This window comes from Scomber japonicus, chromosome 18 (assembly GCF_027409825.1).
Source record: "Scomber japonicus isolate fScoJap1 chromosome 18, fScoJap1.pri, whole genome shotgun sequence".
Taxonomy (NCBI): domain Eukaryota; kingdom Metazoa; phylum Chordata; class Actinopteri; order Scombriformes; family Scombridae; genus Scomber; species Scomber japonicus.
In genome coordinates, this window is record NC_070595.1 from 22,257,922 (window position 1) to 22,281,356 (window position 23,435).

The 23,435-nt window shown below is 40.8% G+C and overlaps 5 protein-coding genes across 5 annotated transcripts; 3 read left to right on the top strand and 2 right to left on the bottom strand.

Annotated features, from left to right (window-relative positions):
* The first annotated feature begins 554 nt into the window (after positions 1 to 554).
* Positions 555 to 3,502, top strand: LOC128379547 (zinc finger protein 510-like). Its single transcript, XM_053339221.1, has 4 exons — positions 555 to 889; positions 1,871 to 2,001; positions 2,406 to 2,511; positions 2,601 to 3,502. The coding sequence occupies exons 1-4, from the start codon at positions 628 to 630 to the stop codon at positions 3,230 to 3,232; spliced, it is 1,131 nt and encodes a 376-aa protein (XP_053195196.1). The 5' UTR covers positions 555 to 627; the 3' UTR covers positions 3,233 to 3,502.
* Positions 3,503 to 4,685: 1,183 nt separating this feature from the next.
* LOC128379284 (zinc finger protein 717-like) lies at positions 4,686 to 7,200 on the bottom strand. The gene is made up of 4 exons (XM_053338908.1): positions 6,921 to 7,200; positions 6,698 to 6,816; positions 5,593 to 5,683; positions 4,686 to 5,500 (listed from the first exon to the last, which is right to left on the bottom strand). The coding sequence occupies exons 1-4, from the start codon at positions 7,198 to 7,200 to the stop codon at positions 4,686 to 4,688; spliced, it is 1,305 nt and encodes a 434-aa protein (XP_053194883.1).
* Positions 7,201 to 7,435: 235 nt separating this feature from the next.
* Positions 7,436 to 10,799, top strand: vac14 (vac14 homolog (S. cerevisiae)). The gene has a single exon (XM_053339174.1). It carries the CDS (start codon positions 7,540 to 7,542, stop codon positions 9,910 to 9,912), a length of 2,373 nt encoding a protein of 790 aa, XP_053195149.1. The 5' UTR covers positions 7,436 to 7,539; the 3' UTR covers positions 9,913 to 10,799.
* A 3,132-nt stretch (positions 10,800 to 13,931) lies between these two features.
* trim35-13 (tripartite motif containing 35-13) lies at positions 13,932 to 16,616 on the top strand. Its single transcript, XM_053339192.1, has 6 exons — positions 13,932 to 14,342; positions 15,227 to 15,322; positions 15,420 to 15,650; positions 15,745 to 15,767; positions 15,866 to 15,984; positions 16,074 to 16,616. The coding sequence occupies exons 1-6, from the start codon at positions 13,941 to 13,943 to the stop codon at positions 16,607 to 16,609; spliced, it is 1,407 nt and encodes a 468-aa protein (XP_053195167.1). The 5' UTR covers positions 13,932 to 13,940; the 3' UTR covers positions 16,610 to 16,616.
* A 336-nt stretch (positions 16,617 to 16,952) lies between these two features.
* Positions 16,953 to 23,263, bottom strand: slc27a1a (solute carrier family 27 member 1a). The gene is made up of 13 exons (XM_053339182.1): positions 22,885 to 23,263; positions 21,770 to 21,938; positions 21,272 to 21,666; positions 20,149 to 20,316; positions 19,752 to 19,821; positions 19,562 to 19,653; positions 19,363 to 19,472; positions 19,030 to 19,239; positions 18,813 to 18,939; positions 18,592 to 18,729; positions 18,219 to 18,383; positions 17,938 to 18,084; positions 16,953 to 17,831 (listed from the first exon to the last, which is right to left on the bottom strand). Exons 2-13 carry the CDS (start codon positions 21,934 to 21,936, stop codon positions 17,674 to 17,676), a joined length of 1,947 nt encoding a protein of 648 aa, XP_053195157.1. The 5' UTR covers positions 21,937 to 21,938; positions 22,885 to 23,263; the 3' UTR covers positions 16,953 to 17,673.
* Positions 23,264 to 23,435: the final 172 nt, after the last annotated feature.

A 23,435-nucleotide genomic window follows, 5' to 3' on the forward strand; every position in this document is an offset into this window, starting at 1 on the left:
TTCAAATTGATACAAGCGGCACAGTGAAAAAAACTTAGCAGAGTAAGGGTGAAAGGGTACTAAAAGCAGAATCAACAATAAGTTAGACAAAATAGGATAAAATAAATGAAATACTTTATGTAAATACATCTGCAATATTGCATATTTAATGTGCAATATGCTGAAGTTCCTGATATTATATACATGTGAATGTCCCTGAGATTTACATACAGAATATACCCTCATACAGATAAAAATGAACGTGCAATGTGCAGAAAATCTGAAATATTACTACTGGATAGTTAAAAGTGGATTAAACAAAACATTATTCATAAGATACATTAAATGTGCTTATAAAATAAATGCAGAAAATATGAAAGGCAAAGAGGGAAATGAAAAAGGAATATAGAAAAGGCCTGTTAAACCACAGCAGTGACCATTCCAGACCACGAGGGGGCCCTAATGCACTAACATAGTCTATTACCGACCGTATAAACACTAAGAAGAAGAAGAAGAGGAGGCTCCCACAATCCCTTTTTGCACAGCTGAACCAGATATTTTATTCGGTACCAGCTTCGTGAATACATACATGGTCGTTAGGCAGACTATTTTAACCAAAATATCGAAACACTCAGCCTTCCTGTCGAGATGATGTGCGACACGACAAACCGAAGTTTCCGGACGCAGTTGGCCGCTATACTGGAAAAGCTAACGAAGGCGGCTTTGGTGGAAATAGGAAACCTTGCAGACGAGTGCTCCTCCGTCCTTCACACCGAGATCTCCCTGCACAAGACGGAGAACGAGGCCCTGAAGAAGAGGTGTTACTCCTTGGAGGTCCAGCTGAGAGCGGCGAGGGAGGCGCAGACCTACCCGGCACATGTCAACAGTGTCAGCCGCCGACACCCTGCAGGTCAGGAGGACGAGATGATGTCTGGACTGATGGTCTTTGTTGACTTGTTTACAGCTGGAGAGGTTTAGCTTTAGTCTGTGTGCACAAATACTGATCTGCAACATTCAGAAAAGCAGCTGGTGCAACTAAGTAAATATACTCATCTACAGTACTTCATTAGTATTTAATGCTACTTTATACTTCACACTACATTTCAAAGGGAAATGTACTTTCTACTCCACCACATTCATCTGACAGCTTTAGTTTCAGATTTAAGATTTGACACAATGGAGAATATAACCTTTTAAAAATACAACACAATATTAAAGGTGAAACCAGTGATTTCCAACTTATTCCAAAAAGCAGTATGTAGTTGGGGGCACATTTCAGATGTCAGTGAGTTGTTAACAGCTCCACCAAATAGTGAATTTTCCTTCTGAACTTCTCACATGGTTTAATTTCATTGAATGTTAAAATGAGCTAATTATTCACAAAATAAAATCAAAAGATTAGGAATAAAAGTCCAAAAACCTGAAAATATATCAGAGCACCTTTCTTCTCTTTCATTTACCATCTCACGACCCCTCAAATTTATCTGGTGACCCCTTTGACTGGCCTGACCCCTAGGTTGGGAACCACTGGACTAAACTATGCTAACTATATATAAAGAAGTTCAAACTGGCTCCACCTCCTGCAGCTATAACAGTAACATGTTGCTTACACTCTGATGCTGCAGTATTAATAAACTAGTGATGTCATATATAATAATAATATAATATATAAGTTAAAGGGGCCAATCAAGTACTTTTTAGTTGAATACTTTAACTGCATTTAGTTACTTGTAATGGATTATTCTTACATTGTTGTATTGTATCTGAATGCTTCTTCCACCACCACATGAAACATGAATTATATTATGGAGTTGTATTTTATCTTGGTGGATATTTCCCTGTAATAACCATGTAGAGCAGGTCACAGTTTCATATCTATTTGTCCCTCCAGAACAGCAGCAGTCTCCTCCAGCCATTGATGGAGTGTTTGGAAAGGACTGGTGCATGGACCTGTGGAGAGAAGACAAAGCTCTCTCTCAAAGGAAAGAGCCAGACCCTGCAATGACAAGCATGGGACCCCAGGTCAGTGAATCATTTGCCATTGTCTTCACAGGAACTGAAAAACCCCCCTACTGAGGATACTACTTTCACTTATAGTATTAGCATTACACAGTATATTACCTAAAGTTAATTATCAGTTATAATTTGAGGGTTATTTTGATGAGCACAGTTGTAAATTCTTGAAAGAAAGAATGAAATGCCAAGAAAAAAAACCTATATAAACTTTGATGATATTATGTATGCTTTTGTCCAAAGTGAATTAACTTGCAGCCGGAAACTGAACACAGGGTTTATTTTTGCAGGTCTCTTACTTTATTTCAGTTAGGCAGTGAAACCGTTGTGGTTGCTCATGCAGTTATAAATAATCAGTTTCTTTAGTGAGCTTAGATGTCTGAATGATTGTTGTGTCACTTCCTGTTTGGTAGGGATTAGACTTGATGGAGAGAGAACCCGATCTCATCTTTGTGAAGGAGGAAATATATGACGAGCATCCCATCGGGCAGCACATGAGACTCAATGATAACAGAAAAAGTAAGTTTGTGATAGAAAGTTAAAAAGCATAAGCATAATGATCCTGATTTAGTTTTTGTGATTTAACCGTGTACTCTCATATGTAACAGGTATTGGACTTTTTGAGGAGGAGAGCATGCTTCACAGATCTGTCAATGAGCTGCAGCTGCACCCAGGGGAATTAAACAGCTTCTCCATGACGACCGACAGCCAAATGCAACAACGCACACAGCCGTCAATTATGGACAAGTTAATAGAGGATGCCACAATGAGCAACATGGTCGACAACACAAACCCTCCTCCAGACGCCGGCGAATACTTTGACTATACGAACAATATCCACATGAACGCAACCAAAGACCTCACCAGTGAGCCCAAACCTGCGAAGCCGACAAAACAGTTTGAGTGCTTATTCTGCGGGAAGATATTCAACTATTTGAGCAGTTTAAAAGTCCACATCAGACGCCACTCTGGAGAGAAGCCGTTCAGCTGCACGGTGTGCGGGAAGCGTTTCGCTCAGAAGACGTACCTGAAGCTGCACCAGCGCGTGCACTCGGGGGAGAAGCCGTACAGCTGTCACGACTGCGGCAAGAGCTTCTCCCAGAAAAGCTCCCTGAACATACATCTCCGGACACACACCGGCGAAAAGCCTTACAGCTGTGTCGATTGCGGGAAATGTTATGCATACAAGTATGGTTTAAATCACCACCAGTGTTTCCACATGCCTGGTGAAGCCTCATGAATATTTCTACTTAAGTGCTCTCAGTGTTGCTCAGAATAGTTAAAATATGTGCCAGCATCTCTACATGAAGCTCAAATATGGAAGAAAAATGTAATAAAAAAAAAATTAAAAAAAAAGAAATTCCAGCTATGTCAAAGAAAAGCAGCAGTGATAACAGGACTGCTGCAAAATCTTAGCTGGTTCGGTTTGTTTTTAGTTACACTGCAGGAAAAATGCTCCAGCAAGCCAACTGACTGGGTCGGATTTGTTTTATCTGATTGGTCTGATGCTCACTGCCAAATTTTGTGGTTTCCTCAGCAAGCCTTTAAGTCAGTTTCACATTATGATTGATAAGGAAAGTATCACAGCCGACGTGATACATTTTCTTACATTTAAAGAGAGCTCATCAAAACTACGACAACAAAACTTCCTCACTCGCATTTCATCCGTCGCATGTTGTCGTGGTTGGTGTGACATGTTCTACATACCTCAGTATCATGTTTCAGGTCAGAAAAAAAAGTCTGTGTTAAATAATGATGAAATAATTTCTTTGGACAAGTGCTCTAATGTTTTGCACACATGTAGCATAAACCTTCAAAACTACCTCTTCACAACAAAACTGAAGTAAAACTAGTCTCACCGTTTGCTTCATCACCGTCGCCTCTCTGCCGTTTTCTATTACCCATATGCCACACCTCATTTCTCGGCATTAAACTGGGTGGAGTGAGGAAGCCATGACTGTTATAAAGAATAATGTTGATGTGAATTATTAACATAATGTTTAAATGAGTTTAAGATGTTTTTTTTGTTTTTTTCTGGTGTAGGTGGTGTTACTGTTCTCAATGAATGCATTTGTATTGCTGCTCTATTATTGTTGAAAATCATGTTGTCAATATGCAGTAAAACCAAACTTAGTTTTTTGTGTTAATAATTTTTGTTCATGAAACCAAATTTGAATATTTTTATTCTTTCCTTTTGAGAAAATCTTTGTCATTGTGCAAAGGTATAAGCAATTATCTGTACTGAGTTCTGATTTTGTCTGTAACATGATGCCCCTGAACGCACCACACTGACCCAAGTGAGTGAAACCCATTGATGAAATCCTGTGCCGCTAATTATTCCCCCTCTTCTCACTCCTGCATGCCTTCTTCAAATTCAAGGGATGTTGAGTTTAGACAAGAAAAAAAAGATACTTCAAAAAGTAAAGTTTTATTCAATAAATTTTAAATCTCCATTGTGAACATTCGTAACTGTGTTTAATTGTAAAGGCAGAAACAGAAACTCAAACAGATGAGCATGAATTAAATCACAGCTAACAAAAACAGAACATTTTGCATTTTGCAAGTACCCTCCTAAGGATTACAAGACATTACATCTACCTTTTAATGTGAGTAGGAGCACAAGATGCATTTAGAAATAAAATAAAGACAGCTACTGATCTTGCACCAGAAACAGTCACTCACAAGTCTTCTAGCTATGCTACCACGTCACGATTTCTGTGTGCCATTAGATGATGGTTGAGATTCACCTTTTGTGTGAAGGTCTTTCCACATTTACCACAGTGGAACGGTCTCTCACCAGTATGGATGCGTAGGTGACATTTCAGATTGCCTTTCTGGGTGAACCGTTTCCCACATAAACTGCACCAGTAAGGTTTCTCTCCGGTGTGAACGACGTAGTGAATCCTCAGAGCCGATGGGTTAGCAAAGATCTTCCCACACAGCTCACATGATTTAGTGACTCTTTGAGAGAGGACTGGAGGCACGCATGTGTGTTTGTGTAACTTGCTCTTGTGTGGGAAATACTGCTTACAAATGTTGCACAAGTTTGACTTGTGTGATTTCAGGTGGTGCGTCAGAGTGCCCTTGTGAAAGAATGTCCTGTTACATATTTGACATGTGAATTTGTTTGAATCCTTTTTGCTTTTAACCACATTAAAGTTGTTAAATGAGTTTTTATCCAGAACAGTGATGCTTTCAGTGTTTGCTGTTACTGTCTGCTGCTCGTTTTGCGTGGGTTCACTTGCAGCGTTTAACGTTGGCTCCTGATGACTTTCCTCAACAAACTGCACATCATCATCATCGTCCTCCTCTTCGATTGGAATGATGTGGGTGCTGAAGGCCTTTTCTGTGTCATTGACAGATATCAGCTGCATGGATGGTTCTTCAAAACCACCGGCCGACACAGTCTGCTCTTCATCTTGATCGAAAGACAGACTGCAAGCGCTGCCATCAGGCAAGTAACCAACTGACAGCTGCTCTGGCTCCTCAGCCAAGCATTCTCTGTGTTCTGTTGCACAAAGATACAGAGATGAATACTCAAACAGTATCTGAAGCTGCTACATCTGCACAGTGTGTTTCCTAATGCCAGCATTCACTAACCTTCTGTACTGAATGTTCCCTCCTGGCAGCTGCTGACAGCATCCTCCTCATAATCTTCCTCTTTAACATGAGTGACAGTAATTTGGTCGAACTGCAAAAGAAGAAAAAGTCCAAATGTGAAACAAGTTTAACATAGCAGCAAGTGGATAATTGATCCATGATGGAACATTTTTAAATATTCTGTGGTTCCAGCATCTCAAATGTACTTATGTGCTGATACTTTCAAACCCTTGCATACTATTTTTTAAAATGAATTATTAACTTGTTTATACATAATCTATCATCAATCAATCGATAGATAATTAACAATAAAAGTAACAGCTAGTTGTATTATTATTATTAAGTATTATTACTTACCAGTGTGAATAAGCAGGAATGCAGAACATGTATTTTTTTTTATGTATTCTTGAGTTCACATTTTTAATTTTTTTTATTTATTTGTTCTGCTCATGCATAGCTCCAGAAAAACACAACTCTTCTTTATACACTTAATGACTGAAAAGCAGAAGAAAATCTTATTTTGGGCACCTTACTCAAAACATAAATAAACAATAGAAATAGATTGTCTGTTAATTACAGTTACTTAACAACCATTACTTACAGTAACATGAGAAAAAAATCGAAAGCCAGACAATAATTCACCATCATCTAAGGAAAGCCATTACCTATCTATTTCATACAGTCTAATTTTCCTTTCTTTGTACATTTGCTTGAACTGAAAAATATTTGTATAACCATTTAAATCATTCTGTAGAGAATCCCAGTTTGACTGAAATGCACATCTGCTTTAAAGTAGTCAGTGCATACTGATGCTTTCTATGGTCCTCATCCTCTAAACCATAACAATTTTTGTTGTCTTGGCAATGCATGAGTAATAATGCCTGTAATTCTTTACGTTGAATTTTTATTGCTTTTGTAGTTATTATTTTTCTTTGTTATCTTTTATTGACGCTTTTCTATTTTTACTTTCCACTTTGCTGGTGCAATAGTGAAAATTCCCTATCGTGGGACAACTAAAATATTATCTTATCTTATGTACACTTATTTATTGCTCTGGGCCATAAATGTGTCAGTCATTTGCTGCCTCTGTTAACCTTCCTCTCACCTTATCAGAGGGCTGTGGTGAGTCTGTGACTCTCTCCAGACTGTATGGATATCTATCCTTCCACAGATCCATACACCAATCCTTTCCAAAGATCCCCTCTATGGTTGGAGACTTTGAAACTGAGGGAAGGTTAAAAAAAAGAGGTGACTGTACACACTAGTAGGCACAGAAGATATGTCTAAACTATTTTTTTTATTTCCTGTGAAACAAAAACCTAAAGTACCAAGAGCATCATCTCCATCCCTGAGGCAGATAGTTTGCACACCGACGGTGCTATAACTTTTACACAACGTGGGTGTGTCGCTTCTCACGATGGTCAGCTCGCACTCCAGACTCTCCACTTTCTCTGCTAGAGCTGAATTAGCAAACAGTAGCCGAGACAACTCATGCCGGAGCTCAGACGAGTCTTTATCCACCAGAGTGCACACCTGACTCAGGGCAGACCGAGCCATGGTCTCCATGATGGAGGAGAGCTGGTCGTGAAAAGAAGAGCGGCTCGCCATCACGCACACAGTTTGTAAACAACCCTCTCTTCCTAAAGAAAGTGGTGTTAAATTTTAAGAAGCCGGTGCAATGTGAAAACATGCATTAGCGAGTTCCGTAGCTAACGAGGCTAATTTGTGTTAGCAGCAGCAAACAGAGCGGGACCCAAATAAATGTAGCAACCGTGACGTGTTTCCGGCGGATGCTACCGGTCAGCTGCGCTGTATTAGAGAGCTTCCTGGTTCGCCGGTGAAATCGTTTTGTTTTCTCTTAATACAATAATCATAAATGCAGACTGACTTCTCGCACATTAACGCAGACTTCCAGAGGCCGGATTCAGCACGACCGTAACTACCATCATGAACACGGAGAAGGACTTTTCACCCCTGACGCCAAACATTGTCCGGGCTTTGAATGATAAACTGTACGAGAAGAGGAAAGTCGCGGCTCTAGAAATAGAGAAGCTGGTGCGTGAGTTTGTAGCTCAGAACAACTCCACTCAAATTAGGCATGTGATCCAGATCCTGGCCTCGGAGTTTGCGCTCTCCCAGCACCCCCACAGCCGCAAGGGAGGTCTCATTGGGCTGGCAGCTTGCTCTATCGCCCTCGGCAAAGACTCAGGTCTGTATTTGAAGGAGTTAATTGAGCCTGTGCTCACGTGTTTTAATGACTCAGACAGCCGGTTGCGCTATTATGCCTGTGAGGCCCTCTACAATATAGTCAAGGTGGCCAGGGGAGCTGTGCTGCCCCACTTCAATCTACTCTTTGATGGGCTCAGCAAACTTGCAGCAGATCCAGACCCTAATGTGAAAAGTGGATCTGAACTGCTGGACAGACTGTTAAAAGACATAGTGACAGAAAGCAACAAGTTCGACCTAGTGGCTTTTGTCCCCCTGCTGAGAGAGCGCATCTACTCCAATAATCAGTATGCCCGACAGTTCATCATCTCCTGGATCCATGTTCTGGAGTCGGTGCCGGACATCAACCTGTTAGACTACCTCCCTGAGATCCTGGATGGGCTCTTCCAGATCCTGGGAGACAACAGCAAGGAAATCCGCAGGACATGTGAAGTCGTGCTGGGAGAGTTCCTGAAGGAGATTAAAAAGACACCGTCCAGCGTGAAATTTGCTGAGATGGCCAACATCCTGGTCATCCACTGCCAGGTCGCTGACGAGACCAAACTCACAAATGACCTGATCCAGTTGACGGCTATGACCTGGATGAGAGAGTTTATCCAGCTTGCAGGTAGAGCGGTGCTCCCCTACTCCTCTGGTATCCTGACTGCAGTACTGCCTTGTCTCTCCTACGACGACAGAAAGAAAAATACCAAAGAAGCAGCGAGTGCCTGTAATCACAGTCTGATGAAGCTTGTGACTCCTGAGGATGATGAGGAGGAGGAGGATGAGAAAAGCGGAAGCACAGTGTCACCATCCAGGGAAGACGGCCAGCCCAAGACGGAGGCAGACAGCAATGATATGCTGAACGCATCCCAAGAATCTGTTGGTTTCAGTAATATCAGCTTCTTCACTCCGGCGAGTGCTGACAGGCCTCAGGTAACTCTGGACCTGGATGGTATCGTCCAGGTTTTAGACCGCCACCTTCATGATTCCTCCACCGGCATGATGACCCGCATAGCTGTGCTCAAATGGCTATATCACCTTTACATCAAAACCCCACGAAAGATGTTCCGCCACACAGACAGCCTGTTTCCCATGCTGCTGAAAACACTGTCTGATGAGTCTGATGAAGTGATCCTGAAAGATCTGGAGGTTTTAGCTGAGATAGCGTCGTCTCCTGCAGGCCAAACAGACCAAGTTGGCTCCTGCGACGGCACTGACAACAGACTGGAGCTCAAAGTGCCAGACAGTGCCAAGTTAGGACAGCAGCCCAGCACAGGTTCTAAGGCAGTGGATTCATCCCCCTCCACTCCCAGTATGAACTCCTATTTTTACAAGTTCATGATCAATCTGCTGAAACGCTTCAGTCTGGAGAGGAAGCTGCTGGAAAACAGAGGAGCGTTCATCATCAGGCAGCTGTGTCTGTTGCTTCATGCAGAGAACATCTTCCACTCCATGGCTGACATCTTGCTAAAGGAGGAGGACCTCAAATTTGCATCCACCATGGTTCAGACGCTCAACACCATCCTGCTCACCTCTGCTGAGCTGTTCCAGTTGCGTAACCAGTTGAAAGACCTGCGCACTCAGGAGAGCTGTGCTCTGTTCTGCTGCCTGTATCGTTCCTGGTGCCACAACCCCGTGGCCACCGTGTCACTCTGTTTCCTCACACAGAACTACAAACACGCCTATGATCTCATCCAGAAGTTTGGAGATCTGGAGGTGACAGTAGACTTCCTGATGGAGGTCGACAAGCTGGTACAGCTCATAGAAAGCCCCATCTTCACCTACCTACGCTTGCAGCTCCTAGATGTGGAGAACAACCCTTACCTGATAAAGGCACTGTATGGCCTGCTGATGCTTCTGCCACAGAGTCAGGCTTTCCAGCTGCTCTCCCACCGCTTGCGATGCGTCCCTAACCCGGAGCTTATGAGGACTGTGGACGAGTCCAAATACATGGACTCAAAACAGCAAGCAGTCTCCAAACGTGCCTCTCACACTCACATGGATTACAACGAGCTGCTGCAGCATTTTGACCGTGTTCAGAGCAAACACCTGGAGGTCCGACACCAGCGCTCGGGGCGTGCCTCGGATCATCCTGACAGGAAGCTGATCTGAAATCATTGAGCCATCGTGAACGCAGAAAGAAGAGGGGTAAAAGAAAAATGTTATGGACAAAAATTATATGTGAAGTTTTACTGGAAAAGATTATTCAGATGCTATTGAAGCCAAAAAGTATTATAATGTTAGTATGATAAAATTGTCCTATAAGAGAGGCACTGGGTATACATTGTCAAGAAACAGACATTTGTAAATTTCTTTGCTAATAATGATGCAAATACCGTGTGATGTAAGAAATCAAGCATTTTAAAAAAGAATTTAAGAATTTAATACACTTCGGCTATGTCAACACTAATTAATCGTAACAACTTTCCGTGAAAATTTTGATAATGTACATAAAATCTCACACATGTATCATAACTAACAGCGGTGACAGTATCACCATCTATATCCTGAGTTTCCATCATGTCCTGTCAGTGGCTGCACATTTTTCCAGCTAAATGAAATATTCACAGTGTTTTAAGTGGAATGGTCACACATTTCAATGTTAAACAGCACACTTGTGTTATTTAATGTCCGTGTTAGCCACAGTATTTTCATGGTGTATCTTGTAAAGTGTGAACAGAGCATGTGTTCAGGATTGCCTTAATCTCATGTCAGCCAGAGGAAAAAAAAAATCTCACGTGAAGAGTATTGAGCTCAGCTGAGGTTTAAAACTCATGGGTGAACTCTGGCATAAATTGGCGGGGGGGGTATGCCCATGTTGCTACACCTATTGCCATTTTTATTACCTTACACACCCCCAGCTTTTAATTCATTTTCTTTTATTGTGTATTCTTCAGCTAATGTGTATTTCTCTTTGTTTGTACTGTCTGTCTAGCTTTCTTAAGAAGAACTGCACTTTTGTCATTCCTGTGTGAAAATAAATAAAGTGGACCATGTGATTAAAAACACACTCTTCTTTCTTTTCCATATAACAAGAAAAACAAGAAATACTGGTTTGAGGAGGAAAAATGACTAATGGCATGTTCCTGTCTGTTTAATATCCTGAGTAACCTACAGCCCTTTTGAAAATATCCTATGCAACATTTTACTCTGGATTTATTTCTGTGATTAGGCAAATTATACGTCAGGCTCCAGAGGAGACTTTCTTTCTTTTTTATTCTTTCAATGGTACATCTTCAAACTGTGTGGATGTGTTTTGTTAACCCTGTTGGTAGGTTTCTATAGTGATTATTAGCTTGTAATACAGACGGCACTCTATTGGAGAGTATGAATAGCAATTGTATTTTGAATTTTTTTAAATACACTTTTTTTTCTTCTCCTTTTATATTCAGTTTAAATGCTTCTTAAACGTTGAAATGGAACCACTCTGCACTAAAGGTTTACATTTTTAACTGAACTGATTTACATTTACGACTGATTTTACTCAATTGGAAGACCAAGAAAATTGCACTTTCTGGACAAAAAAATTAATTTGAACTCAATTTTACACATATAAATAAAATAATATTACAAGATAACATTTCTTGACATGAAAGTGGTAGAACTTCAAATTATAATTGGTCATCACAGCTCAGACATACAACATACCCAGATGAACATAATTTTTTTTACTGAAGTTTTTATGGCTCATTTCCAGTTTTTCATTAGCATGGTGTGAAACCGAGCTGAACACATTCTTTGATGTCCATGCTGATTGATGGTGCAACCAGAGTAGCAGCTTCTCTCTTGACCTTTCCCCTCTGCTACAGGACTACGCTCGGTTGAACACCCATGATACATACTGTACACACACAGAGAACATATAGGTTCTCTATATGTTCGCTGCCTGGTGAGGACTCATCAGTGCAGCATTAGAATTCATAGATGGAGGTTGACATATCATGTCAGGTTGTGGATGAGTCCTCCTGCACCATATGTGCTGAAATCTTTTTGGATCCAGTAGTCCTCTGCTGCGTTGGCTGTGATCGTAGCTTTTGTAACTCTTGTTTGGAGCAGTTTTGGATACAACATGGATGTAAAGAGTGTCCTCTTTGCTTTAAGGATAACAATGGGCTTCCACATAAATCATGTAAAGTGCATGGAGAGACATTGTCTCTCCTCTGTGTAGCTGATCTAGAGCCTGTCTGCTCTATGTGCTACAGATCTGGCCGACATATGAATCACATAGTGTATCCCATAAGGGAGGCATTCAAGGATCATAAGGTAAGCTGAATTAGTTTTTTTCTTTTTATGAAAAAGCGTGAGCATAAATTTGATCAAATGTTTGTTTTTACAGATTGTTATCCCATACATGGAAAATGTGCTCAGTCTAAATACTGATAGAACATAGAACATTCATAATGTGTCCTTAGCTTATATTTAAACATGATAAAAAATAATCTTTCTAGAGGAGACAACATTTATTCTCAGCCACTATGAACATACATTTCAAATGTTGGAAATTAAAAATTAGAACTAGAAGAAGACTTCCTGCTCCCCCCAATGGGCTCTGTAGGCTATGAACTGTAGTAATATGCCTGTCAGTTTGCTCATTATCTCTGTTTGTCTCTGTATCTGCATCTGATGCCTGCATGCACACACAGATGTGTGGAAACATAATAAACCCACAGAGGAAAGAAATCCATCTGTCCTTTCCCCAATTAATTTAATTCCAACCATTTAGACTAACATTTAAACAAGTTTAGAGAAGATGAAACATTTGACCAAATGAGACTTATTCAATTTTGTTTTGATTCACCTACTTAAGTTAACTTTTCAACAATTACTTTAAAAATATATTTAGAAAATAATGCATATTAAAAGAGTGTGACTGCATGTGTCAGGCATGGCATCTTATCTGGCTGGAGTGTGTGTGTGGTCTATTGTCACTATGATGAATGTCTCTGTACTGCTGCCCTGGCATCAGCATGCAGGACACCAATCAAATTTTCACTTTGGCATCTTAACAAGAACACGACTTATTCGGTCAGGGATTGCCAAGCGTGGGTGAGTGAAAACAAGGTTTCTACTCATTATACTTCACAGAATATATTCAAGACTAAATTACTGTTATTGGGCTACTCATCTTCAGTGTTTATCATGTTGACATCATTATGCTTTGTTGTGATATGTTAGGATGCTTTTAAGGGACTGTAGACAGGAAAAGTCTGTCCTTGTAGTTCACATAGTACCTGGTTAAAGCAGACATGTGAAAAGTAAGAGCAACCATACAGTGTATACACACGTGTTGGAGCAGCAGCGGCCTTCACTGTATTTTCTAAAGGCAGAATATATCACCATGTACATGCTCTTGCCCTATTTTTAGTGTAGCAATGGCTCTAGTAAACCAACTCTCATAACAAAATACTGGATGACAGTACAAACAAGGTCAGATAACTGTTAAATGCTTATCAAATTAGCATGCTGCCTTTAAATAATTTTGTATTTGCTCTTAAAGATGTCAAATCAACTAGAAGTATTAGATTTATGTGAGAATTGTTGGAAGTATTTCATATCAGAATGAGGATCTGACTCTAAAATAACCATGTATCAGTTTAAAAAAAGCTTCTGACTAATGTTGAACTGGACAGTGGAAAAACAGTTTCAGTGGTCAGCAGGAGGATATTTCTTTACCCACATAACTTCAATCCAAATTGGTAACTTCTGTCTATTTATAGCGTCACCCCCGGGTCTTATTTTGGACATTGTTTCTCTGTAAACTCTTCAATTACACTGTGACAGATTGTATAAACACACTTCTCAAATAACAAAGAGGTGATCATTGTGTTGCTGTAATCTAAAAACCACGTTGAGTGCAATCATTTCACCACCATCATGCACTCTGCTCTCATCCCTGGGGTTATATAGGCTCTGATCTGCACAGATACAGGATGTGTGTGAAGTCTATCCACTTCATTCGGAGGTGTGGTGTTTATTTGAGAACGCGCAATGTGCACAGTCAAACAAGACAGCATTACATAGGATATGCCTTTGAGAGCTAAGGGATTAACACTCATTTCTGAGGTTAATATGAGGTAGCTTTCCATAGACATGGGAGGGGCCTCCAGTGCTGCCTTGTCATCAAAGCCCTGCGAAGAAGAATGGCCAGCAGACGTGTTCATTCAGTGGATGACCTTTGCTGTCCAATTTGTGGGCTCATTCTCAAACAGCCAGTCATTCTCACATGTAGACACAGATTCTGTAAAGCCTGTCTAAAAGTCAACTGGGAGACACAAGGTGGTGAGGGTTCACACTACTGTCCTCTGTGCTGGTGTAATTCCTCCATGGATCAAATAGTGGTGAGCAGTGTGCTGGAGAAGGCCTGTGAATCTTTTAAGAAAGACAGAAGCAAAGATGACCCGGGGGCTTGTAATGAGCATGGAGAAGACCTCACATTGTTCTGTTTGGAGGACTTGGAGCCAATCTGTGAAGTGTGTGGGAAAGAGGCTGCACACAAGGGGCACAGGCTCTATCCCCTTGGGGAAGGTGCTCATGACTGTAAGGTAGGCAAGTTACATGCTTGATCACCCTGGTATTTCACACTGGTAGCAAATTTAACCACAAGCTTTTTTTTTTTTTTTTAACTTTTACTTGTTTTCATACTGATCATTACAGTGAAAATGAATTAGAATGAAATGTTTATCATATTATCTGTCACATTTCTTAGGATTACAGTAGATGTCTGTCTTTATAGACTTGTACCTGAGGGCAACAAGTGTGGGTGAAGCATCAGGATTTATATGGGAATATGCTAGAGGAATGTTTTATTCACTACGTTTGACAATCAGAATTGTTTGGCTGGTTATTTTTGCAAAATGAAGTCTCAAAGGTTTTTCATAAGTCCATGAACAGAAAAGGTGTCACATTGTAAGTGGACATCATTTTAATTTACAACTTGTCAACTTGTATATTGTGTGTGTGTTTTTTGTTGTTTTTAAAAAGAAAACCTGTTTTCCTCACTACTTTCATGCTTCACTGTCTAATATGCTGATATGTGTGTAGGTGTTCAGTGGAGTTTATTAACATTCTAATAATAGATTTATATTTTTGGTTTGCCGTTGGCGTTAGCGTCCCGGAGAGGACTGAAACCTGACTCCCACAAGGTTTCTCTGGTACATTCATTCTAGTCCAGCCCTGCTTGGCCTGCTCTCGAGAACTGGAAACATTGAATACTAATGTGAAATGAATTTATTGGTTGCATGAGTTCAGTTTTGCATATGTTACCAGAGTGTTAGATCATTTTCTATAGATCTGTCCCATTCATTTGATACTGCTGTATTGTGCAGTTTTGCATTTACAGAATGCTGCCTGCTACATGCTGACAGATCGGCCACCTGCCGGCCTGACCTTGTTTTAAAGTGTCAATGCCCTGTCCCTGACTTTCTAGGCAGAACTAAAGAATGCACTGCAGCCTTTGAAAGACAAATTGCAGCTGTACAAGAAGGCGAGAATGGTCTGTGAAGAAATGGCAGAGCATGTCAAGGTACCGTCAGTCACATCAGTACCAAATGTTACTTTGAACATACTTAAGTGCCAAGGTGTGGAGGTAGTGATAATCCATCAATCGTGCCTCTTTTCAGAACCAAGCTGAACATACCGAAACACAGATCAAAGAGGAATTTGAAGCCCTTCACAATTTTCTGAAGGAGCAGGAGGCTGCCAGACTTTCTGATTTAAAGGATGAGGAGGATCAGAAGAATCTCATGATAAACCAGAAGATGGAGGACATCAACAATGAAATGGCATCTCTCTCCAACACCATCAGATTAGTGGAACAGGAGATGCAATCTCACGATATCCCATTTCTTAAGGTAGATAAGAAAAACACATTTTAACCTGACATTTTAAAAATAAATCTTCATATGCAAATCACTTGATTAAAGTTGTTCTCAATTTTCCTTTAAGAATTACAAAGAAACAATAAGGAGGTAAGTGCCACAACTAAGATCCAATTGTGTTTGTAGGATTATAGTTTTACAGCAAAATACACAAATGATATCAACTAATTCCTGAAATATCTTTTCAGAACCTGGCAACGTCCCCTTAATCCACAAATGATTTCTGGTGCTCTGATTGACGTGGCCAAGCATTTAGGCTCTCTGAAATACAAAGTGTGGGAGAAGATGAAGAGTATAATTAGATATGGTGAGTTTCTCATACATTAACATCAGCCATGAATTAATCTCATCTCCTTTACTGGCACATTAGTAACTACTTCTTTTTTTTCCCACAAGCTCCAGTGATTCTGGATCCCAACACGGCAGCCAGCTGCTTCATCTTGTCTGAGGATCTCACAGTGGTGCAGAACTCTACCCAGATTTTCAAGGTGCCTGACAACCCAGAACGCTTTGATGTCAGTGCTGAGATGCTGGCTTCAGAGAGCTATTCCTCTGGACGCCACAGCTGGGATGTGGAAGTGAAGGACAACAACTACTGGGTGGTGGGAGTAGCCAGTGAGTCCATCAACAGGAAGGGCAAGCACGTGCTGACACCAGCAGAGGGATTCTGGACTATAAGATTTCGCAATGGAGAACACAAGGCCTGCACCGCACCATGGGAGCCGCTGACCATGACTAAGAAGCCGGATGTGATAAGAGTGGTTTTAGACATGGACCGAGGCAAGGTGACGTTTTATGACCCTAGAGAGAGAACGCCTCTCTACACTTTCAATGAGGTCATCGTACCCACAGCCTTTCCCTACTTTTGCACTGCTTGCAAAGAGCATCCACTGAAAATCCTACCCAATAGGATATTGTTGTCAACAGACTAATTCACCTTGGAGACATACAAAAAATGTCATGAAGCAAACACAGCCATGTTTTAAAATATTTAATTTGAGTTACAATAAAACCGATGTTGTCTGGGAGATCTGAAAATGTAAATTAAATCTAACAGCTATATATATCTATACATATCTCTCTCTCTCTATATATATATATATATATATATATATATATATATATATATATATATATATATATATATATATATATATATATATATATATATATATATATATATATATATATATATATATATATATATATATATATATATATATTACTATACTGATAAGAATTTGTTAAAAATGACAAGTCTCTAATCACTGATTTTCACATTCTGTTGAGCTCCTTTCCAAAAAAATAAAATAATCATCATAAAAACAAAAACATAGATCTGAACTTTCATGTAAGGCACATACAGTAACAACTTTTATTTATTTGCAAGCCTGTGCCAGTGTTCATAGGTTCAAACAAGTGGGATTAATTGGATCCATTGCATTAAAAATAAGACTATGGTTAGTGTTTGATCTAGTAGCCACATGTACTGCATGTTGACATCTTGTCCTAACACACAGTAGTAACTCCACCCTCAAGTATTGCTTAAAGCTGCACAGAGTTAATCTTGCAGGATATTTCATAAACGGGCATAAATATCCCGTAAAAAAAGCCTGACTTCACACCACCCGTTGCCATCCTAACTACAGTATTGTAACATGTATCCTATTTCAAATGGGTTTGTGGGGGCTGCCCACTATATGTGCGGTGATGCTCAAAAGCTTCTGGAAGTGTTTGTTTAATGATAATGGAGTTATAAAAGGGAATACATGCCCTCACATAATGTCCTGGTGTGTTACTCAAACGGTGTTAAAAATATCATCTGTAACAGTACTGCCTATGTAAGTAGTCCTCTCAACTTTTTCCCTGAACGGTTAAAAATCCAGTTGGGTGGTGCAGCAAGACTGACACCAACACCAACATGAACATATTATCTTTTCTCTCTACAGCATCTGTTTCACTGGGGCACCATGACTGCCCTGCTAGGCCCTGCATGTCATAGAGACATTCTTCCCTCCTCTATAGCATTGTATAGCTCCTCATCTACAGCCTCATAACGTGCAGCTCTACTGTTTAAAAAGTAGATTTGGTCAGTTGTGAGACGTGGGTCGTATCCCTCCCTCTGCAGCCTGGTTTTCTGGATTTTAAATGTACCTGTGGAGAAATATGGAGATACACAGAAAAAAATATGAATTGATATGAAATTATAAGTGATGGTTGATATTCTTATGAACTCAGAAAGGATATTCAGATTGTTAACCTGTGGTGTCTACATGTGGGGAGATTCTCAGGAACACTGGGCGAGCATAGGAAGGAAGAGCTCCTTGAACCATCTGCAGGAAACCACTGCTGTCAAAACTCCCTGCAGTGTCTGCAATGGCAGCCATGCCTGCCTTCCCCTCCACGCCTAAGTATGACACGTAATAAAAGATGTTTGTCACATAGGGTAGAAACAGGTGAGGAAAGTCAAAAGCAATATGCAATAAAGGCAAATGACAAGTCCCGATGTGATGCATAAAATATTGAGTATACAAAGTTCACCTGGCACTGCCACACCGTAGACAGCCACATCAGTCTGACCCATGAGACTGCTTAGTATGCCCTCTACCTCCGTAGTGGAAACATTTTCTCCTCGCCAGCGGAACGTGTCCCCGCCGCGATCCCGAAAGTACATGTAGCCCAGGTCATCCATCACCAGCACGTCACCTTGGGTAGACATATATGGAAAGAAAAATAATTGCTAACCTTGCTAACCTTGTTTCAAAAGTTAAATCTCCAGCCAAGAGTGGCACGTATAATAACTAATAAACATCTTGAACATTAACATGACTGGTTTATTTTTAAATTAGCAGCTGTGTTGAGAATCATGATGTAATATATCATGTATCTTGATGAATGAAAAAAGCCTGGTAACCTGATAAATATGCAGAATCATTTTTCTTGAAGACATTATGAGCTATCTTCTTCCTTGTAGCGTCCTGATTTGCATACCCATCAAAGCGCCGTAGTGGGTCCTGCTGGTTGATGCGACCCACCAGAAGCCCTGGCTCTCCTGAAAGACATACAGTAGATGAGTCTAATTAGTACTGTCCTATATACTATACAATGGTAAGTAATTATTGTAGCATTAGTTACCAGGGCGACAAGGCACACAGAGGCCCCGGCTGTCCCGAACCAGCTCCATACTGTCCTCGTCCACCCTCACCAGACGGATGGGGTACACGTTAGGAAGAATGCGACTGTTGAATCCACAAGCTCCCACCTGGCAGGACAGAAGAATTAGTTTAACTCTCATCCAAATCACATTTTATCCATGATGGCACAAGTAACACTGGTCACTGTTATTGCTGACCTTGCCATCCATGTTGGCGATGCTACAATTGCACTCAGTTGCTCCGTAGAACTCCCCAATCTGAGCCACCCGAAAGCGTTCTGTGAAGGCCTCCCAAACACTGGGGCGCAAGCCATTTCCTACTGCCAGCCGAACTTTGTGGCCCTTTTCTGATGGCCGCACTGGCTGAGACAGCAAGTAGCGGCAGATTTCCCCGATATACTGCACCACCTACAAGAAGAGAGGGGAGAGCAGTGTTGCTATTGTAGCAGTTCTAGTTCAAAATTAATCTTTTATAGTTATTGATTTTTTGAGTAAGGCCATTCTCAATATTTTCCAAGCATAAACTCTTACAGTGCAGTTGTACTTAATGCAGTCTTCCCAGAAGCGGCTGGCAGAGAATTTCCTCTTCACTACAACAGTGAGGCCATGGATCAGACACTGACCAACTCCCATGATATTACCTGGCAAGAGGAGAAAGCTCACACTTCAGATATGTAAACCTGGCAGTGAAAACTGAATTCATCATGAGGTGGAGGCTTGTATCACATACCCGCTGAGTGATAGAGAGGGAGACAGTCATAAATGACGTCATCAGAGCGCATGCGAAAGGCATAATAACCAAAAGCGGCAATTCTGTAGTAGCTGTTGTGAGAATACAGAGAAAATGATCATACCTCTATCACAAACTGTGAAGCAACTGTAATGTGATGCTTTTTTGTAAGTAGTTGAAGAAAACATACCGACTGTGTACCACAATGGCAGCCTTAGGCAGTCCTGTGGTGCCAGAGGTGTAAATATAAAATAGACGGTCTGCAGATGAGAATACAAAACATCATTAAAATTGCATTCTTCAATTTTAAAGATACGTGCAGGTGTCTTCATAGCATTTCAGTCACTGCTTTAATACCACCCATGAATACATAAAAAGACAGAACTGATAATATAGTGTGTTCTCATTCAGTTCTGCACAAGCAACTCATTAGACTCGAGGTACATAAGTACTGGGAACCAATTTCAGTTCAGAAACTAAACAGCAGAGTGAGGAAAGGGTTATTTTAAACCAAAATCCTCATTAACATACAGATAGCCTGAAACTCTGAAATGGAGGCAGATTTTAGTGAGAGATAAGTTACTCACCGTTCATGCCTTTGGGGGGGACACAAGCTGAGGGGGGATGTTTAGATGCAGAGGCTAAAATTGGATCCAGAGGTTGAGCACCCAGACATGCCAGACGTTCTGCACTAAGCTCTCCTGTACAAAACCGTACCATGGACTGGCTGCTGGAGGAAGTGACTTCTGACATTGCTGTAATTTAATAAGAAGAACAAGAACAGAGGACAGCAATCAGGTCAGTTCAAGGGCTGTGGTTTGCACAAAAATATCAATACTGTGAGCTACTCAGACGTCATCAGACAAAACAGTGTTGTCAGACAAAAAGTTGTCGATAAGTTAATGAAAACATTCAATATATAGAAGTAAAGTAAGACACATGCAGGGCATTACAGAGGCCACAAGGACAGTGAAGAGAAGAGGAGTGAAGTGTTGGTGACATCACAGACAAACAAAGAGGAGCTAATATAAACTTCACCAAGAGATGGCACAGAAAGAATTCTGTGGTAATGTGATCGCCAACAGCATGTCTTGACCACATGACACATCGGAGCCAGAGCCATGATCACAGTTAATGTTCCACCCACACACACACGCACACACACACAATATTAACAGTGTGACATCAGGACATAAGGTTGACCACCTCACATGATGTCACTTTTGTTTGCAACCACAATGCAATCATAAATGACTATAGAAGGACAGGTTCAGACTTTTTGAAGTATGTCACTTGAGTGTATATATGAAAACTAAAAAAATCTAGTGTCATATTGTGCCAAAATGCATTTAAAAGTTTAGGCTTCAGAGGTCTGAGTTTTTCATATCAAGTGAACATCTGCAACATTTGCATTCTTTTATTTTTAGCATAAGATATCTACTTGACTTGACACATTTAGACAGCTGAGGCATCATATTAGCTTTAGATGAACTTTTAAGAACTTTAGAAATACATTTTTTGCTGTGGGAGGCTTGTGGAATATTATCTTATAATGGCCAGTATGAACAGGAGGAATGATTATGTCAAGAAAAACTATTTCAATATTAAGGTGGGAGCATGATTATTGGTTTTAGGGCAGACTTTAAAAATTGTGAACCTGTTCTTTAATATCTGCATCATCTTTTCCTACTTTGTTTAGCACTTTCTTACCATCAGCAAGCTCAGCTCCAAACACAATAGCCTGGGCCCCTGACACCCCGATACAGTGCAGGAGGGAATCATGGCGGAGGTTGAAATTGATGAGTGCAGCTTCCACCCCAACCTTGGCCAAGCCCAACCAAAGCGCCACCTGTAAGGGCCTGCTTTCCATGAAGAGGGCCACAACGTCCCCGGAGACCCATCCCTGACCTCTTGCCCAATGGGCAACAGCGTTAGACAGCTCATCTAACTGGGTGAAGGTCCATGTTTCCCCTGTTGCTTCATAGATCATGGCGACTTTGTTTGGGTGGAGTTTTACAGTCTGGGCAAAGATGGAAGGAATGTTGCTTCCATTGCGCACATAACGCCATAAAGCCATCTTCACTCTCAACAGCACATAGAGGCCACTGGTGATGGCCACATAAGGTAAAAGAGGAGAAATTAATAGGATGAGTAAACATGAATACCGACAAGCATGAACAAAACTTTTGTTGGGCATATTTTACTCACTTGAGGTCTCTCTTGGCAGTGCGTGCTGCGATGTAGAAGTATTTCCAGGTTCTTGTGCCCAGATAGACCCCGAGGCCTGCTGCCAGACTCCAGGACCAGGACACTCCGAAGAGACGCAGGAGTCCCATCGATCCAAGAGAGGCTGAGACACTTGCCACATTGTGCATTCCTGTCATGGAGGAAATGGAGAGAGATGTGCTTTTAGGACAGAATGGGCATGAGCTAAAGCTTCTAAGGGTTTCACTCAGGAGGCCGGATTACTGCAATATAGGATGGTACACATCAGTAAATACAAGATACTTGTTTTTTTTTGTTTTTTAAAGTGATATCTAAAACAATGTTATAAAAGCCTTGAACAATAAGTTCATCATTTGATGCTATATGAAACTTCCAGTCCACTAAATTTCCGAGATAAATATTGCACTTTCCGCCCCACTACATTTATTTGACAGACAATATAACAAGCTTTGGAAATACACGTCAGACATTGCTAAAGATTAAACCAATGTGTAGTCAGGGTCACATTTCAGATGTCCTTGAGTTAGTGATTTTCTCCACTACATTTCTTGCATGGTTTAATTTCAATAAATGCTCAAATTATCCAATATTTCATCAAAAATAAGAGAAAAAAATCCAAACACTGAAAACACATGTGTCTTTTTTCCTCTCTCACTAATTATCTCATGACCCATAAGATTCATCTGGGGACCCTTGGCAGGGGTCTGACCCCTAGGTTTGGAACCACTAGACTAAATCAGCAAACTATGGGTAAAACCAGCTCCACCTGTAACATGCTGCTCATACACTGATGTATGTGTATGTAATGAGTATTAATAATATTGATAATTTATCAGTCTGAGGGACCAAACAACTACTTTTACTGCAATTTAAGCTACATTGTGTTGTTAATACTTGCAGGACTTTTTACTTATGTAGTAGTTCAACATTTCTGTAGTCTACTGATACTTTAAATTAAAACATCTCCTTACTTTCACCACTGCTGGATATCACTAATATCTCATATCAACCAGCTCACATTAAACAGATCTCACTCAAGGTCACATAAACGTTACAGCGTAAAATTTGCATACATGCTTTAGCTATTCACAACTTACCTACGAGTCAATAGACTGAAGCGATGTCACCTTTCACCCGATAACCCTGCCCCGGTCCTCACCGCTTGTTATCTCGTTACTTTCGTGGAAACTGTCCAGTAAATCCTTGTCCGGATGTTGAGGGTGTTGAGAGGATACACGACACTCCGTTACTATTTATGAGGAAACCACTAGTTTTTTTGTTGCAATAGTTGCAGTAGTTTTTGCAGTTCACAGCCCGTCGGCGCGGTTGTTGTTGAGTAGCGGACTCTCAGTGTTTGAAAGAAAATGTGTCAAACATACGTGAGCGACTCCTGTGTGCTGGTGTTTACTGGGGAGACTTCATAAGACTAACCGAAATATTAAATGAGGGCAATGAAAATGCAGACTGGACCAGACTATTTTCTGTACTCCATATTGAATATAGAGTCATTGCCAAAGAAGCACCGCCCACCCGGGTGTGAGCCCTCTCTTGGAGCTCAGTCATTGACTAAACTAGATGCTTGTCAAGCCCTTTCTCTTTTTTGATAGGATGATATTAACTCCTCCCATTTACCCAACCACTAGATTTG

Excerpts from the sequence above, each read along its gene's own strand:
- LOC128379547 (XM_053339221.1), top strand. The coding sequence starts at position 628 with ATGATGTGCGACACGACAAACCGAAGTTTCCGGACGCAGTTGGCCGCT. Across the intron at positions 2,002-2,405 it reads TGACAAGCATGGGACCCCAG|GGATTAGACTTGATGGAGAG; the intron begins GTCAGTGAATCA and ends CCTGTTTGGTAG. Across the intron at positions 2,512-2,600 it reads ACTCAATGATAACAGAAAAA|GTATTGGACTTTTTGAGGAG; the intron begins GTAAGTTTGTGA and ends CATATGTAACAG.
- slc27a1a (XM_053339182.1), bottom strand. The coding sequence starts at position 21,936 with ATGCACAATGTGGCAAGTGTCTCAGCCTCTCTTGGATCGATGGGACTC. Across the intron at positions 21,667-21,769 it reads ACTGCCAAGAGAGACCTCAA|TGGCCTCTATGTGCTGTTGA; the intron begins GTGAGTAAAATA and ends GGCCATCACCAG. Across the intron at positions 18,384-18,591 it reads TGATTCTGCATATTTATCAG|GTGACGTGCTGGTGATGGAT; the intron begins GTTACCAGGCTT and ends TGTCTACCCAAG.
- vac14 (XM_053339174.1), top strand. The coding sequence starts at position 7,540 with ATGAACACGGAGAAGGACTTTTCACCCCTGACGCCAAACATTGTCCGG.
- trim35-13 (XM_053339192.1), top strand. The coding sequence starts at position 13,941 with ATGGCCAGCAGACGTGTTCATTCAGTGGATGACCTTTGCTGTCCAATT. Across the intron at positions 15,651-15,744 it reads ACGATATCCCATTTCTTAAG|AATTACAAAGAAACAATAAG; the intron begins GTAGATAAGAAA and ends TTTTCCTTTAAG. Across the intron at positions 15,985-16,073 it reads GAAGAGTATAATTAGATATG|CTCCAGTGATTCTGGATCCC; the intron begins GTGAGTTTCTCA and ends TTTTCCCACAAG.
- LOC128379284 (XM_053338908.1), bottom strand. The coding sequence starts at position 7,200 with ATGGCGAGCCGCTCTTCTTTTCACGACCAGCTCTCCTCCATCATGGAG. Across the intron at positions 6,817-6,920 it reads GGATGGAGATGATGCTCTTG|TTTCAAAGTCTCCAACCATA; the intron begins GTACTTTAGGTT and ends ACCTTCCCTCAG. Across the intron at positions 5,501-5,592 it reads GGGAACATTCAGTACAGAAG|AACACAGAGAATGCTTGGCT; the intron begins GTTAGTGAATGC and ends TTTGTGCAACAG.